This window comes from Panicum virgatum, chromosome 4K (assembly GCF_016808335.1).
Source record: "Panicum virgatum strain AP13 chromosome 4K, P.virgatum_v5, whole genome shotgun sequence".
Taxonomy (NCBI): domain Eukaryota; kingdom Viridiplantae; phylum Streptophyta; class Magnoliopsida; order Poales; family Poaceae; genus Panicum; species Panicum virgatum.
Window position 1 is genome coordinate 41433899 of NC_053139.1, and position 16965 is coordinate 41450863.

Below are 16965 nucleotides of genomic sequence, written 5' to 3' on the forward strand. Positions count from 1 at the left end.
TCCACCAAATATAGTTTGTTTTGAGAAAAAACAAAACATTCAAAGAACAAAACAAAATGTTCAAAAGAATTGTTCTGAAACAAATAAATATGTTTTAGAAAAAATATTATCCAAATATAGTCAAATGTGATCTAGTTTGAAAGATCTCGTTGTAAATAACCCAATGATGCAATCAGAAATTGATTTGGTTAACTAATTTGTGAACTACAATTTTTCTTATTTCAATGTGTTCGCACGAAAACCGAGTCGATTGCCTTCTTCGGATGGGAGTGGGAGTGGGACTGTGGGAGAGGACGGACCGTGCGTGTAACAGTCTAGCATTGTGCCGGCGCGTGGCAAAATTCTTCTGCGACACCACAGCGCCCAGACGCGCGCGCGATGAATAGAATCGCCCCGACGTCAGCATAATCGCATGGCTGGCGAGATCGCCGGTGCGCAGCGAAGGCGGACGGGACGGTCATGGTGGACAGCAAAGCGAACACCGACCAGGGTCCAGGGGACAGGGGTGGACGGTATTTCAATTACCGTCCGCCCCTGGGATCCCTGCCGTCCGTCGGATCGATCACGAGCGGCCCAGATGGGGCGTGGACTTTGGTCAGCGACTCGGTTTGTCCTCGTCCCTCGTCAGGCAGGCAGGCGCGGGAGCTCGACGCGGCGTTGCTCGGGCCCGCCGGCCGTCGACGCCCCCGGAAATAGGAAGCTTGTTATTGAGCAGCGGAGGCCGCCGCCGCGCGCGGCCGTGCACGGTGCCGAGCGCCTGCCGCGGCCGCTGCTGAACACCGGCCGGCATGAACTCCGCTCCTTGCTCCTTGGCCCTTGCCTGCTGCCCGTGGCCGTGGAAGAAGATGCGATCCGAGCCGGTTTCGTCACGAGGTCACGGGGAAGGATACCTGGACGGGAGAGGCGGCGGTCCTGGGGTGCAGCGGAGGCGGACGACCCGCGGACTAGGGGCGGACGGCGAGCGGAACATGCACCGGGGGTGGACGGTATTTGAAACACCGTCCACCCCTGGAGGCCCTGCCGTCCGTTAGATGAAGCACGAGCGGCCCAGATCAGTCGTGGACATTGGTCAGCGGCTCGTTCATCCTCGACTCCTCGTCAGGCGGGCGCGGGAGCTCGACGCGGCGTCGCTGGGGCCCGTCGGCGAGCGCCCGCCGGGCGTCAAGGACCCCGGGAACCTTGCCGGAGCTCTCACGATCCGTTCTGGGCGAAAGCATGTGCTGGCCGGGGGAGACGCCCCGGCGGCCGGGAAGCTTCGACTTCAACGGGGGCTGTCGCATGCAGTAGTGAAATCTGAGAGCAGTTTCATTCAAGTTCAAATTCATGTCCATTTGTTAATCAAGAAAGCCACAGTCATTGCTGTGTTGAAGACCAAGGATAAGTCTGACAGAGCTAGTCAAGAATAAATGGTACAATCGTTGTGCTCTGTAGAAAGCAGTGCACCCTGAATCTAATTTTTGGAAGAGAAAAATGACAAGAGAGTGCAATTTGAATTTTCAGCGAAGCAGCATGTTTTGATGTGAGCAAATATCCTGGAAATTTGCAGGATTATGAATCAATCATGGGAGAGAGAAATGACTGAAGCATGTACCATCCAATCTTTAGAGAAGAAGCATATGTTCATGTGAATACACATACTGAATTGCAAGATTGTGATTCTGTGTACGTAATACAGTGATGGCCGGAAGTACAAAGAAGAACTACACAAATTTGGAGAAGTTGATCTGTTATAATATGATCTCAATTATTGTTGTCTGGGCTGCAATAAGGAATTGAACAACTTTTTGTGCATCTTTTTGGCATTCTGTAAACTGAAGAGTGAAGAGCAGTCCTCATGAAAAACATGGATAGTGGATTGTCGTCTGAATGTCAAAGGATGTCTAGTTCTATAGCATTGGCTGAATAATGCAGTACTCATGTTTGTTCAAAAAGCTGAATATACAGAGGGAGAAACCTGTCATTTTTGTCAAATTAACACCGATCTTTCAGTACTGATGTTTAATTCGGTACTGATGTTTGTTTAGAAAGCTGACTATACAGTAGAGCCACATATGTCTATCATGTCCCCTTGCCATGTGCTTCCATCTTTCAGCTTCAAGATTCAACGAACTCATTTCAGTACTGCCAGTCTGCAATAACCTCTTATTCTAATTCAATCATTTTCATGTCCTGTGTATCTTCATAATTTTTAGAGATACAGAGACTCTGAAAATGAGTTGCTACTATCAGGTGTCGAGACAAAATGTGCCATCTGAATGAGCAATTAGGATCAGTTGTCACCTTGAAGTGTCTACTGCTGTGAAGGGCTCCTATTCAGTCCACACTGAACCATGAAAAAATCGGAATGATCGGCAAGCGGCAGTCCTGACCGAAATAACCGTTCCATGGAGAACACTGACCCAAGATGTCAGACATGTCTTGCCGTCAATTTTTGCCTTGACCCATTGATGGTGAACCTTCAGAGTCTCGTATTCTTCAAAGTCCGTACAGCTACTCTGTGGTATAGTCATAGTTAGAGTCATGCAGTTTTTCAGATGTCTGTCACTATCCACACACGCTGCTTCTCTGAAGAAGCAATTTGTACAAAGCATTTGTTCTTGATCAGCTACAGAAACTCCAGGCTCTGACACATCTAATTTGCACTCGCATTTTCCTTCCAGTTAGCTATAGTCTTAAATGTTTACTGCACAGCAATGCGTGGTTGAATTAAACACAAAAGCATGATGAACTTTGCCCTGGACAACATAGGTTGTTGTACTGGCGATGGCGTGTGAACGCAAAGTGACTGCACCGGCCAGGAACGAGGGGAGAAATTCTGGGATAACTCTACCAGTCTTGTGCCCTTCACTTGCCGGAGAGACGAGGAGGCACAGGTCTATTCTAGTATCACCGCCGGCCAGTGACGGCACAGTAAACTGCATCGGAAGCAGAGGCCAGCAGCGCGCCGCCGTCAGTCTGAACCGGAGACAAGGATGGCTCACGGCCGTGAGACAGCCTCCACTCACTCCTCTAGGCTTCAGCGTAGAGAAGCCAGGGAATGTTGGCGTAGAGAATGCCGGCGGCTGCGACATCTCTACAGACACGTGCCAGGTAGCCGCCGGCATGAACCTTCGCCCGCCGGGGACGCGCACGGTCTCGGACTCGGGAGCCGTCAGAGGTTGAGGAGGAGGAAGACGTCTCTCGCGATGATGCGCGTAATCTGGCCCGCAGAAACGGGATCGAACGGCTGCCAGCTACCCTGGGGGCGGACGGTATCTGAAATACCGTCCACCCCGACCCCGGGTGTCGCATGAAACGGTTGATGCCGCCGCTCGCCGGAGCATTGCCGCGCCTCGGCCGTCCTCGGCGACCCTCCCATGATCCTGACAGCTTCGCTCCGCTGCATTTTGCACGCAGCAAGGGTGATCAATCAACGACGACGACCCCCAGGGGTCGCGGGAAATTTGAAGGCCAGCTTCATGCCGCACGCCGTGGCTGGCCGGGGCGCCGCCGCGTTCCGGCCATATCCTGCCCGCGTATCTCTTCGTCGTCTCTTCCTCCATGATGCTACGCGGTTGCTACGCGCCGCCACAAGCGTTCGCCGCGCGGTCGTCTCGTCCGTGTCGCCACGCCCTGCTCGCAGGAGCCACGCCGGCTCGCCGCGTCGCGAACAGGCTCTTGGTTGCTGCCGATTCCATGAACATGTATGGCCGCGCTCGCACCACGCCGCCGGCAAGCCGCTGCTTCTCCCTAGCCACCGAACCATCGCGGCCACCGGCCAGCCGCCGCGCGGCCCTGACGAGGAAGGCGCCATCCGCGACGCGCCAAATCGCGACTGCACGCGTTTCATCGGACGGACGGTAGGTCGTCAGGGGGTGGACGGTATTTGAAAGGGAAAAGTCCATTTTTGGATCTTGAACTACGAAACCGGGCATCCCACACCCTTGAACTAATCAAACCGTGCAAAATACCCCCTCGAGCTGAAACCAGACCGGTATTGCTATAACGTGGCAGCGGTTTTATGACGTGGCTGGCAGCATGGCCGCTCTCTCTCCCCACGTCTCTTTCTCTCTCTCCTCCCTGCTTCTCCTCCGCCGGCGAGCGGCCTGGCCTCCACCCGGGCCCCTCGCCTGCTTCGCCTCCACCGGCGAGCACCCCTCCCCTGCTTCCCTCCGCGCGCGCGAGGCGGAGGAGCGGCGGGGCGAGCGCGGGCGAGACGGCGGCGGCGCGGACGGGTAGGCGGACGGGACGGCGGAGCGTCCTCCCCGCTCCTCTCTCCTCCTCCCTGCGGCGCGGCGCGGCGGGCAGGCGGACGGGGCGGCGCGGCGCACGGCCGGCGCGGGCGGGCAGCGGGCGCAGGCGAGCTGCCGTCGCGGCGGGTCACCGGAGCGGCGCGAGCTCGAGCTCGGCTTGCAGCGGAGGAACTCGGCTCGCTCGCGGGCGGAGCGTCTGAAAGCATCTAGGCCCCTAATTCGAGTTTTGGTAATTAATGACAACGGTTTGTGGATTAACGAATTCATTTGAGATAATGAGTATAGGTTGATCCACAAGTGAAAGAGATTTGGTTGAGAACGTATGGAGTTTTGGAGGTGATAAGCAAAGCTCGGACTCAAGGCAAAGGTATAAACTAGGGTTTTTGCGTTTTACCGGTCACAAGGCGTTTAGTGGATGAAAAGTGACCGGATTTGTTGGATAGATAGCCGTACTATTAAGAGGGGTTGTGTACTCATGCTTGACGGGTCTTTAGTGCCATTTTGCTCAAAATGTCTAGTTGCATACATGAGGGCTAACGGCGTTTTGAAAAGATTTGAAATAGACTAAGTTCGAGAGCTGACTGAGTAACGGCGGACAGTCCGCGCCTGAGGGGCGGACAGTCCGCGCCCGTTCCAGAGAGCTTGCAGAGGCTCTGGTGGGCTGGCGGACAGTCCGGCCCAGATGGGCGGACAGTCCGCGACCGTTCCAGAGAGCTTGCATAGGCTCTGGTGGGCTGGCGGACAGTCCGGCCCAGGTGGGCGGACGGTCCGCCACTATATTTCATATTTGTACCAGAAAGGGTGTCTCTCTGGTTTGGGCTGAAAAGTTAAACTGCGGACAGTCCGCTCCTGAGGCGCGGACGGTCCGCAGGCTAATCTCAAAGTTGTTCCAGAGACGTTGTTAGTCTCTGGTAGGTTGGAACTCTTAACTGCGGACGGTCCGCCACTAGGGCGCGGACGGTCCGCCAGGGGTTAACGGCTAGTTCTGACACACATTAAATGCACTCTGACTCACTGGTTTATAACGGCGGACAGTCCGGTTTTTGAACCGCGGACGGTCCGCGACTTCGCAGAAAAGAGTGTAACGGCTAGTTTTTGGAGGGATGTCTATATATACCCAATGCCCGGGCATTGGGTGGGTCTCTTGGCCATTTGGATAGCATTCTTGACACATTAGAGCTAAGGCATCCCTCTCTCACACACACTTGCTTAGAGATTGCATTTTTGAGAGTGTGAGAGCTTCCTAGTGCATTGCATCAAGAGTTTGAGCTTTGTGGCATTAGGGATACCTCAAGCAAGCATCATCAACTTGTTACTCTTGGGAGTTGCCGCTCCCTAGACGGCTTGGAGAAGTGGATTTCGTGGAGCTCCTCCAAGGAGATTGTTGAGGAGCCCCGATTTCGGTTGTGAGAGGTTTTGTGCTCACCTCACCGGAGTGGTGAAGAGCAACTCTAGTGGAATCGAGGTGTGGAGCGGTTCTTTGATTCAAGCCGGCTCAAGATCAAGAGGTTCTTGATAGAGGAGCGGTTGATTCTTGGAATCCACCTCAACGTGGATTAGGGGTGACCGGCAAGTCATCGACACCACGGGATAATTTCTTGTGTCAAGCTTGGTTACTTCTCTTGCTCTCTTTAATACTTGTTCTTACTTTGAGCAATTTACTTTACTAGAGCTTGTTTAGTGACTTGTCACCCTAGGTTGCAAACCCATCTAGAGATAGTAATAGCATGACATAGGGCTTTCCTTTGTTACTAATTAAATTTCTCTAGTGTTATTGCTTTTAGATTTTAAACCGCCTATTCACCCCCCTCTAGTCGGTGTTCTTGATCCTACAGCGTCGCGGGCGGGGCCAGGGAGGGCGGGCGGAGCGACACGGGCGTTCCTCCCTGCTCCCGGCGGGGCCAGGCGGCGCGGCGCCCCTCCCCTGCTTCGCCTCCGCCGGCGAGCACCCCTCCCCTGCTTCCCTCCTTGCGCGCGAGGCGGAGGAGTGGCGGGGCGAGGGCGGGCCCGCCGCCGATTCGAAGCTCGCCGGGGAGGAGGCCCGCCGCCGGCTCAAAGTTCGCCGGTGATCTCGCCCACCCGCGGGCCGCGGAGGCGCAGAGGAGGCCCGCCCCGCCGCCCGCACCGCGCTCTGCCGTCCGCGCTCGCCGCCGAGGGAGCAGGGGAGGGTCGCCGCCCTGCGCCCGCGCACGGAGGAGGATGGGGAGCAGAGGGCCACCGCCGGAGCTCGGGAGGGAGGCGGCGCAGTGGAGGGGGAAGGAGGCCGCCGTGCCTGGCCCTTGCCAGCCCAGCCGCCGCACAGCTCCGCGGGCCCGGCATAGCCCCGCGAGGCCTGCCGCGGAGCTCCATGGGTGAGCGGGAGCGCAGGGGAGGACGCGGCGGCGGCGAGGCGGCGACAGGCGCAGGCGGCGGCGGCGGCGAGGCAGCGGTAGGCGCATGCGGACGGGTGACGCGGCAGGCGCATGGCCCACCTGTCTGTGAGAGAAAGAGAGGAGAGGTGCCACGTTGGATGGGGTGACTTGGACAAAACCGGATAACGTGGATCAAAACCGAGTTGTTTCGGTTCGAGGGGGTAATCTGCACGGTTTTGAAGAGTGGAGGGTGAAGGATGTCCGGTTTTGTAATTCTGGGTTGAAAATCGGACTATGATAGTTAGGATTGAAAAATAGACTTTTCACTATTTGAAATCCCGCCCGGTCGGTACCCCAAACGCCGTCGTCCCCGTGGGATCGCTAGGCCGCCGTCCCCGCCGCGCGCCGCGGCTTGCCCAAGCGCCGGCGAGTCCCTCCGGCCGCCGGATCACATGTTCTGGAGACCCTGCCGCCGCTGCGCCCTTGCACTGGCGTCGTCGTGCGCTATCAGTGGCTCCTCCCTCTATAATTTATCCCCCATCGCGCGCCGGCAGCTGCACGCACGCGCGAGCGCACCGCCACTGCGCGCGCTGAAGTGCGACGGCGAGCGATCGACATGGACCTGCATAGGGCCGGGCATTCGGGTTACCCGAAATTTTCGGGTCGGGTAGTTCGGGTTTTAGGAATTTCGGGTTTCCAAAAATGATACCCGAAATCAGTTGGGAAAAAGAAGAACCCGAAAATTCGGGTACCCGAAAATTCGGGTTCGGGTTCGGGTTTTACCCGAATTACCCGAAATTCTGGAACTCCACATATGCAGTATAAAATCAAATCAAATACACCCAACCATACATCCAGTTCACACGTCCAAACTGACAGTTCAAACGAAATTAACTAACACTTTACACGTCCAAACCGTGACAGTTCACACTTCACATATCACAATTAATAAACATAGTTTTGAAGCACACAAATCAAATCATAGATGAAAAAACAAATCATTTCGTGTATTTCGGGTATTTCGGGTACCGTGGCCCAATACCCGAACTACCCGTATTAATTTCGGGTACCGTGGGTTGGAACCCGGATTAGGGTTCGGGTTTTTCGGGTTCGGACTTTTCGGGTTCGGGCTCAGGTTTTTCGGGTTCGGGTATCGGGTATCGGGTTTTCTGCCCAGCCATAGACCTGCACAGTTGGTGCTGGAGCCTGGAGTCCAGAGAAGGGAACTGGTACTTGGCGTTCGTGGCCACGGAATTCAGACTTCAGAGTCGGCTTCTGAAGATCCCGCGCTGAATGGTGGTTGGTGGACTCTTCGATCGAGGTCGCGAGCAATGCAAGACCAACGTTCTGCTCCATCCCATCCGATCCATGTCCATGCTCCTTCCGGCTCCGAGCCTAACGAGGAAGAACACCTCATGCGAGCAATTCTCTGGCGTTCATGGCAAGTTCTAAATTTCTGATATGACGATCCATTCCATTCCTAGGCATTGTTGAGTTGGAAAATTCAAACTGCAAATTCCCAGTTAAAAGACAAAAAAATGCAAACTGAGAAGTTTCATCTAAGTTTCGTACTAACTGCAAGTGCAAGCTATATACACTTTGTTCTACTGGCTGTGACTGGTGGCTGATATTGATTTGTTGTGAGAGAAAAATATTGTTGGCTGGCTGGTGGTTTGACGTGAGAGAAAAATATAGTTGGCTGGTTGCAGCAGAACAGAGTGATAGTGTGCAGATTTCCGTACTGTTTTCCTAATCTTCATCTGTGGGATCTTATGGAAGCGACAACCCGCTGACCTGAGCTTTTACAAGATTATGATACGGAGGATCAGAATTATAATTATTTTTTTGAAGAAATCAGAATTATAATTATAGTTGCCCAAATGGGCCACATGGCACAGCAGCATGGCACGTCGTCGGCACAGCACTATCCGTGCCACTTAGTGCTACTGTGCCGAGATAAAGGCACTAGCACGACACGGCCAAGACTTAGCCGTGTCTTGCTGGGTCAGTGCTGGCACAAGCACGATAGTGCCATAACCCCTTGTTCAACTCAGAATTTCATGCAGTTTTAGAAAATAACAGAGACATTGAACATCACACAAAGACACCAACAGGCAAGAGCTAACAAAAGATTAATTAGGAGCTTGTGCAATGGCTGCCTCATTAAAAACCTCTCTAGGTAAAATTCACCATTGTGAGAAAATCTTGAGAGGAAAAAAGAGTGTAGCCAAGCTCCAATTAAGTTCATCACACCACAGTTCTGTACTTAAAAGTTCTAGAGTCCATAATGAAATGAACCGGTTTTTGTACAAACAACCCGACTCCATATATCATCGTGATAGTCCTTGGATCAGTCACTATCACATACAGAATACATCTCACGCAGTAATCATAGCCATACCATCGTAAAAGCGTATACATGAGTTTAATTATTACATCATCTAGTGGATATGCAGTACGAATCTCCCATTACAAGCCTACTGGGCTACATGCGAAGCAAACAAAAAGCATAAAGGTAACTAGGCCTCGGGACTGTCTTAATCTTGGGTCTTCTCCACCAAGGCATCCTTTAGCGTAGCATGACTTTAATCATGCCATCCATCGTCGTTGTTGTTGAACTCCTGGTCAAATCCTGCATCTTACCAAGCTATCCCCAAGGCTGGGAAGCCGGCTGCATGTGTGGCTATCCATCTGTTTCTGCGGCCGCTGCTGGCTGTATGCCAGCGGTTCAGTGGATACTGGCCCATGTGCAGGGAGCAGAGCGGTTGCTTAAGCCGGCGGCGAGCAAAACACCCGATTTCTTCGGTCTGCTTGTAGCCTATAATACTTTCCCTTATTACTTTCCTTCCACAATTAGTTGACTTCAATACTGATGGCTCCTCTCCTCGAGCCTATATAATTATAAGCTAAGAAGGTCGTAGCTCTACAGTAGTTGTTCTTCTCTATTGTAGTTGTTCCAACATCTCCACCACATCCATAGGTGTTAGGAGAGTATACCTCTGAAACCAATCTAGACATGCTCCCTCTGTTCTGAAATGTAAGGCATTTTGTTTTGTTCTAAATCAAAGTAGCCTACTTTTGACCAAATTTATAGAGAAGAATATTAGCATCTAACACAATAAAAAAATTTATGAAAAATATATTTCATAATAAATCTTATTATTCTTATTTGACATTCAAAATATTATTACTCTTTTCTATAAATTTGATCAAACTTAGAACAGTTTGACTTAAAAAAATAAAAAATACTTTACATAACAGTTTGACTTAGAAAAATAAAAAATGCTTTACATTTCAGAACAGAGGGAGTAGGTACTAGCTATGTATGCATGCATTCATAAATGTTTTTAATGGAATTATTTACATGTGTTTTCAGTTACCATCTATGCTAATTTAGTTTGTCTAGGTTTATTTTATTAAGTAAAGTTATGTGATGGCCACCAAGAACCTTCTGACAAAAAATTGATTGCGCAAGCAGCTGTCCAATCGACTAATTAATTGTTTGCTGTGCAATTCCCTTTCACTTACATTTTTTTTCCATTCATTGCATTTACAATGATTAAGGATGCTCAATTATTTGTTCATTGTTGTAAAAATGATCATGCAAGCGACCGGATATCAACTGGTCAATTGATTTGCATGATATCCTTTCGGTTGTTTTTTTTTCATTTCTTGTTGCATTTACAGTGACTTTATTCAAGTGTTGTTTGTGGTTTTTTATATTGGCATGTATAATATCATCAAATGATTTTGTTTCTTTATTAATTCTAAATTTGAGAATTAAGGATTCGCTCATAAATATAAGGTTCAGAAACTATTGATTCAAATGTTGTTTGGTGCAATTAAATTTAAAGCATCATAAGTTTTTTTATTAATTTAAGACCCACAATATTTATTAATTTACTGTAAATATTTCTTTTGCCTATTGTATTTTTGAAAATGTGTCTGCGGCACATACATCTCAACTAGTTTAAGAAAAATTCAAACTAATTTAAGAAAAACAGACATAAACATACATATTTTCATTGTGAATTTGTGATACAAATATGCAAGACAAGCAATATATAATAGAAATAAGATACAATAACGACTTCACTTACCAAATTGTCGATTGGATAATAAAAAGTCTGCAAGATAGTAACATAATAGTGGCGACACTTGCAAACCGAAAAGTCAAACACTTTACAATCGTTTTAGACAGCTTTTGCCAAACTCAAAATGCCATAAAACTAGTACTACTATAGCCATAGGCTAAGCCTGTATATACACACATCATGCAGCCTCTATCCTCCAACCTTATCCTTTAGCTCATCAAGAATCGATGGGAATTGTTGCGCCAGCTGAACAAAACCATCTGTCAACAAAGCCTTTGTCTTGAAGTTCTTCCCCTGCCCAAAGAAACCAATGCACTTCCTTTTCAGCTCCGGACAATTGTATGTTTCAGCACACATCAAAGTAGTGGCAATTGTATCCACTGACACATTATCCCAGAGCTTGCTCGCACACAGAAGCTTCAGGCGATCCAACGCGAACCGGTCTGCCGCAGCTAGCAAATGCCGCAACATCTCGTCCGGGGAGTCCCCGAGCTCAGCATCCGCAGGACAAGCGTCGGTGTACATGAAGCGAAGCATGACCTTGAAGGTCGCCGGCGCGACGTCGTGCAAGGTGATGGATGGCATGTTGGCATCGGCCATGGAGCCCAGTAGCTGTGCCTTGAAGACCGGCGAGCGGGCGGCGAGCACAGCCCGGTGAGCGGGGAACTTCTCGCCGTCGACGACGAAGGTAACATCGGAGCCGCCGCCGTCTGCGCACTCCAGCAGGCGCCCAAGATGGCTCCCAATGTCGGAGGGCGGCACGTCCAAGGGGTCCTTCTGCAAAACTTTGACCCTGCACGCGATTGTGAAGGAACCATTGGTCACGTAGAGTGACTTGATGACTCTTCGCGGTACGAATTGATGCCAGCCCCAGGATTCAGCAGCGCCGCCGTAAACACGCACGCACATGCTTCTATCGGACGAAGATAGAGCCCCGCCGTCTGTGTGGATCACCGAGGCCTCGAAGATGGCCTTGGCGTCTTCGAATCTGCTCACATGGTGGAGGAAGATAGATGTCCACTCGCTGTACGATGTGATAAGCCCACGCGGGTAGCATTTGATCCTCCAGAGGTCCCCCCCAGCCAAGATGACCTCGGAGCTGACTGAGTGCCCGATGGCGACGTTCTCCGTCTCCAAATAGCCGAGTTTGAACTCATGGGTGAAAGAATAATCGACCATGCTGGCACCTATTGGACGGGATTGCAGATTTGAGGATGCGTCAACAGTGTATAAATAGTGCTAGCTACTCACAAGTCACAACACAAGGAGCCTGCCCAAAGTCCAATCCGCACCTGCAGCCGCAGAATGGCAGAACCGCTGCGGAGCTTCCGAGTGGCGAGTGCCGACCTGGTCACCGTAGCTGGACTGGTGCCTGGTGGAGTCCTGGGCTGGCCGCGCGCCACCCCCGGCCGTCCGCCCGCCTCCCACCGCGCCGCGCCGCCGCCCGTACTGCCTAGGCGCGGAGAGCCGCGGAGGCCGTGGCCCGTGCTGCCGTGCAGCTTGCCGCCGCCGCCGCCGCCTAGGTTAGGGAGTCCGGGTCGCGCCGTCGCGTCTCTGCGGAACAGCCAAGCCGAAGCCGGAGGGTCGTGACCAGGGGTTTTTTTTCCGACCGGTTGAACCAAACCGCCGGCCACGAACCGCCGGCCACCGGTTCCAGTTTACCGGACCGGTTACGGGTCGGAACCGGCCAAACTCAAATTTGAATTCAAATTTCTCCGTTGAAACAGTTCTAACCGGTATACCGGTCGGTTAGACCGGTTTACCGGCCGGTTAGACCGGTATACCAGTGACTTGGATGGTCGGTTAATAGAGGCATATCGGCTGGTTAGACCGGTTTACCGGTCGGTTTTTCCGGTATACCGGTGGTTTCGAGCAGTTTTCCGACGCTTAAAAAATGGATCCCGGTGTGAAATAAAATAAAATTTCGGCATTAGCTATGCACATTTTAATGTAAATGACCTTACCAAAGTAATAATTTATAATCATGCATACAAATACAATAGTAATAAGTGTGCATACAAATATGGAGTCATACACCTATACACATGAAATGAAAATTCAACGTAGGAATGGGAAGACCCCCCATTTGGGACGCGGTTTGGTATTCTGCGGTGGACATCAAAGCGATACCTCGCACTCTAAGCAGCTCAGCCTTGTAGTGTTGTCAAGTTTGGCCCGTCCACGCCGATGTTGTCTGCCATTCCTGAACTAACATAGTATAAAAATGGGGGTCTTCCCATTCGTACACCCATCTCGTCGGTGGCTGCATGCTGATGTCAGTAATGAGGTAGTGAAAAGAGTGGATGGAATCGCTGTAGGAGGAAGAAGAGTGCTGTGGACTGTCATAGTCCGTCGTGCCACCTGTTCTCCTCTGCGAGTGCGGTATTCCATGGTCGGTGTCCTGAGTAGCATGTGTGAACTGAGTCTCCCCTGCAATCAACCAACTTTCATAATTAGTAGTCAATACTCATAGTCAGAAATATGTGTCTATTTATATGTGCAATGTATACCTGTGAAACGAACACCACAAGCACCACCACTACCAGCAGCAGCAGCATGAGCACCACTACCACCACCTCTAGCATCAGGATCAACACCGTCACCATCATCACCATCATCGGCTGAGCTGCTATCCTCGGACTCCTGATACGGAGGACTACGCTCACCTTCGCCATCATCAGTCTCGGTGTCGCTGCTCACTGGTTTTGCTGTTTCTTTGCCTTTTCGACGCTTCGGGTCACTCTTCTTAGGCCCCTTCTGCAACTTTCTCTTCCCTAGGTGAGTGTCACCTATATTTTGACGTGCCCAATCGCTGATGGAATCATTCTCCGTAGCCTCACGTAGATCTGACACGTTTATTTGATCTCTGACAATATGAGACGGTAGAGGGATGTCGCCGTCATCATCATTCTCGTCCAGAACTGGAGCCCGGTTAGATCTACCATATTCCATCCATTCCCGCACCGGATTTTTCTAATCATAGAAAGAAAGATGGGCTAGCTGGTCAATGAAATCACCTTCTTCACGCATCAGTGGACCGGAGACCTCCTCAAATCGGAGACGAAGGTTGTAGTTGACATAGACAAGCTTATTAAGTTTCTTGTGCGACAACCGATTGCGAACCTTTGTATGCAGCAAGGCAAAAGTACTCCAGTTCCGCTCGCATCCACTGGACGAACAACATTGTGAAACAAGCCTCATGGCAAGGTACTGTAGTTTTGGAGTACTTGATCCGAACATCATCCACCAGGACGTTGCATGTGCAACCGAGTATGTAAGCAATATATTCGAATAGAGAAAACAACAATTTCATACGGAATAACTCTTACATGGGGATTTCTTTGGGTCCATCGCCATCCGCATTGCCATTTCACTGCTATACTCGCCAACTTTCTGCCGAAACATGTCAAACTCCTGCAATGCCTGGACGGCGCTCTGGAGATCCGTCATGCGCTGAAATGTATCCTTGAGTCCACGAAACATTTGTTGAGTTGGATCCATCGTATATGCATACCTCGGATTTAGGACAGCAGCTGCAAAATATAAATAACTTCAAATAAACATTATGTCAATAGACTTTAAAAATAGACGACTCGTGTGTGCTTACCTGGACCCACATACGTGCCTATGAACATGTCACCCAACCTCTCGTCCACCACCTCAATACTCTTTCAGTGTGGAAACATTTGTTCCAAAGAAAGATTGCAGCTCCTGTTTCATAGTCTGGTAGGCCATCATGACTTCGCACATGTTCGGCTTCTTGTCCTGATCAGCGAAGCGAAGGAACTTGTATATTGGTTGAACCGTGTCGATGATATATTTCATTGCATCCCACCACTCCATACTTGAAAAACTTGCATGAGTATATCTACCTTCTTCGGTATTCGCCCATTTGCTGTGTTGGAACTCAGTAGATACCATCCACTGCATGAAACGATCACGTTTCCGATAGATGCTCTCTAGGAACATGTAGTTGGTTCCAAATCGAGTGTCCAAGCTATATCCTTCAACATCAAATTGACGGTGTGTGCTAGACAAGGTGTCCAAGCTATGTGGTCATACACGTCACTTAGTAGTTCCTTGCATGCTTTTTTGTAGTTCGAGCCGTTGTCGGTGACTACGTGCACGACATTCTCCGGTCCAATCTCTTCCACCACCTTTCGAATCTCCTGCAGCGGAAGACAGATTGTTTAGTAACATGACAAAACATACACAATGTGAATGGAACATGTTTAATGTTTAGGGACTACCTTGAACAAATATGCAGCATCTTGAGTTCTTCCAGTCGCATCAATAGACTTATGGAACCACATTACCCCATTGCAATATATCAAAAAGTTGATGACACTCATCCTCGTCGGACCAGTCCATGAATCACACATCAACGTGATGCCAAATAAGGGCCAGTCTTTCTGAAACTTTATGTACCTCGTCTTCAAGTCTTGCTCATTCTGATCAAGGTACTTGCCATCAATATCCCGTCCAGTGGGTGATGCGATACCTTCACCTGCAACCATATGAAAATCATGAGATACAAGAATGTAAGCTCATAGGTATAATTGCAATGAAAGAAAACTTACCCCACTTCTGTGTCTCCCTGACCGCGCTGATAAAGTATGGACTGTCAGCCTGTCTTCCAGATACTCCTGCAATATGGAAAAACTTTGACCAAACTTTACCAATAGCTTCCTTTGCGTTCTTACCCTTCTGCGTCCAGGAGTCTGTATCAATCCTTGGTTGCGTCATTCCTCTTCTCCCACCAGCTGCCAAGTTATAGTCCTCCACCACAGGACTCTCCCTCTGTGAAGTGGACCTTCGAAACATCCTCTGCATAACATTCCCCCTCGTCGAACCACTACCCACTCCACGCTCATATGCACCTCCTCTCTGTTCAACCCCCCGTCGAAACTCTGCTTCCGCTCTCGATAGATCCATGGCACGCTGCACCTGAGCCTCCTCATCTTCTTCATCACCGGAATAGTTTCCCTCCGCTGCAGCCTTCTCCCGTCTCAACCTCTCTCGGGCCCGGTCAGCAGTTGCCTTCTTTTCCCTATCCAACTCACGCTGAAAGAAGTCCCGCACATCAGGTGGCACATTCCTGCAATGGACCACCTCCGCCCCGCGGTGAGCTAAATGTTGCTTCAATCTTGTTGCACCACCTCCTCCTTTCTGCGTACGACAATAGTTGCATCGCCATCCGGGATAAAGATTTTCACCATGTTCCCATACAACATCTCTATCTCTCCTAGACATTTTCTACCTGCATAAATGGACAACAAAAACATCTCAATCAGATAAATAGAATCCTAAATCCTACACCTAAATCTTACCTAAATCCTAAATTAGTACACCTAAATCTTACCTAAAACCTATAACTTTTCAGCCATACACCTAAATGTAACCTAAATCCTAAAACAAATCATCTAATATTCTAAATCATACACCTAAATATGCCCTAACCAAGCATTCTACTAAAAAATTTTGAGCTCTTACCTTCTCTCCTGGTTGGGTCGGTAACCGGCGACACCGACCGGTAAACCGCTCCTACCGGCCGGTAAGCTGGCTCCGCGCACTGGTATGCGCCGGATCGGGGGGGCGCCGGTAAGCCGGCCAAACCGGGCGGCCAACCGGGCGCTGAGAACGGCTAACCGGCCACGGACGCCGGTCGCCTCCTGGGGGACGGCAGGGTGGCGGACAGAGAGCGGCTGCGGGCGGATAGGGAGCGATTCTAGGGCGCAACCCCCCCGGGTCACAACGAACCCTATCTAAGCATGCAGACCACCATGGGTCTTAATGGGCCTTCGTGTTTTTTCTTTTTCTTTTTTGAATCTACTTCAAAATTCCTTAGGCTAAATGAATGAATTTTTGAGAAAGTTTTACATCATTAGATTCTTCGCACCGTGTAGTATTTTTAGGAATTTTTTGAGATTTTTCATTTTTTTAAATTCAAATTTGAATTTTGAATTATGGCCGGTTTGAAACTGGCCGGTTCACAAACCGGGCCAGTCCGGTTTGACCGGTAACCGGTCAAACCGGACCGGTTCCCACCGGTAAGTTGAACCCTGGTCGTGACTCGCGAGTCTCGCGTCCATGATGAGGTGAGGCCGTGACCCGTGGTGGCCGAGGGGATGGGCCGGGCCGGGTGGGAATTTGAGAGACAAGCCGAAAGGCCTTCCTTTGCTTGACGCATGTCGGATTTCCTATTCTCTTCTGGTAGATTTTAGCTTCTACATCTTCCAATGTTTGAGATCTGTACAAATAATTCTAACCGTTAGAACTACAGACCAA

The 16965-nt window shown here is 50.3% G+C and overlaps 1 protein-coding gene across 1 annotated transcript; it reads right to left on the minus strand.

Moving 5' to 3' along the window:
- Positions 1–10721: 10721 nt before the first annotated feature.
- LOC120704105 (BTB/POZ and MATH domain-containing protein 1-like) lies at positions 10722–12177 on the minus strand. Its single transcript, XM_039988357.1, has 2 exons — positions 11970–12177; positions 10722–11864 (listed from the first exon to the last, which is right to left on the minus strand). Exon 2 carries the CDS (start codon positions 11854–11856, stop codon positions 10867–10869), a length of 990 nt encoding a protein of 329 aa, XP_039844291.1. The 5' UTR covers positions 11857–11864; positions 11970–12177; the 3' UTR covers positions 10722–10866.
- Positions 12178–16965: the final 4788 nt, after the last annotated feature.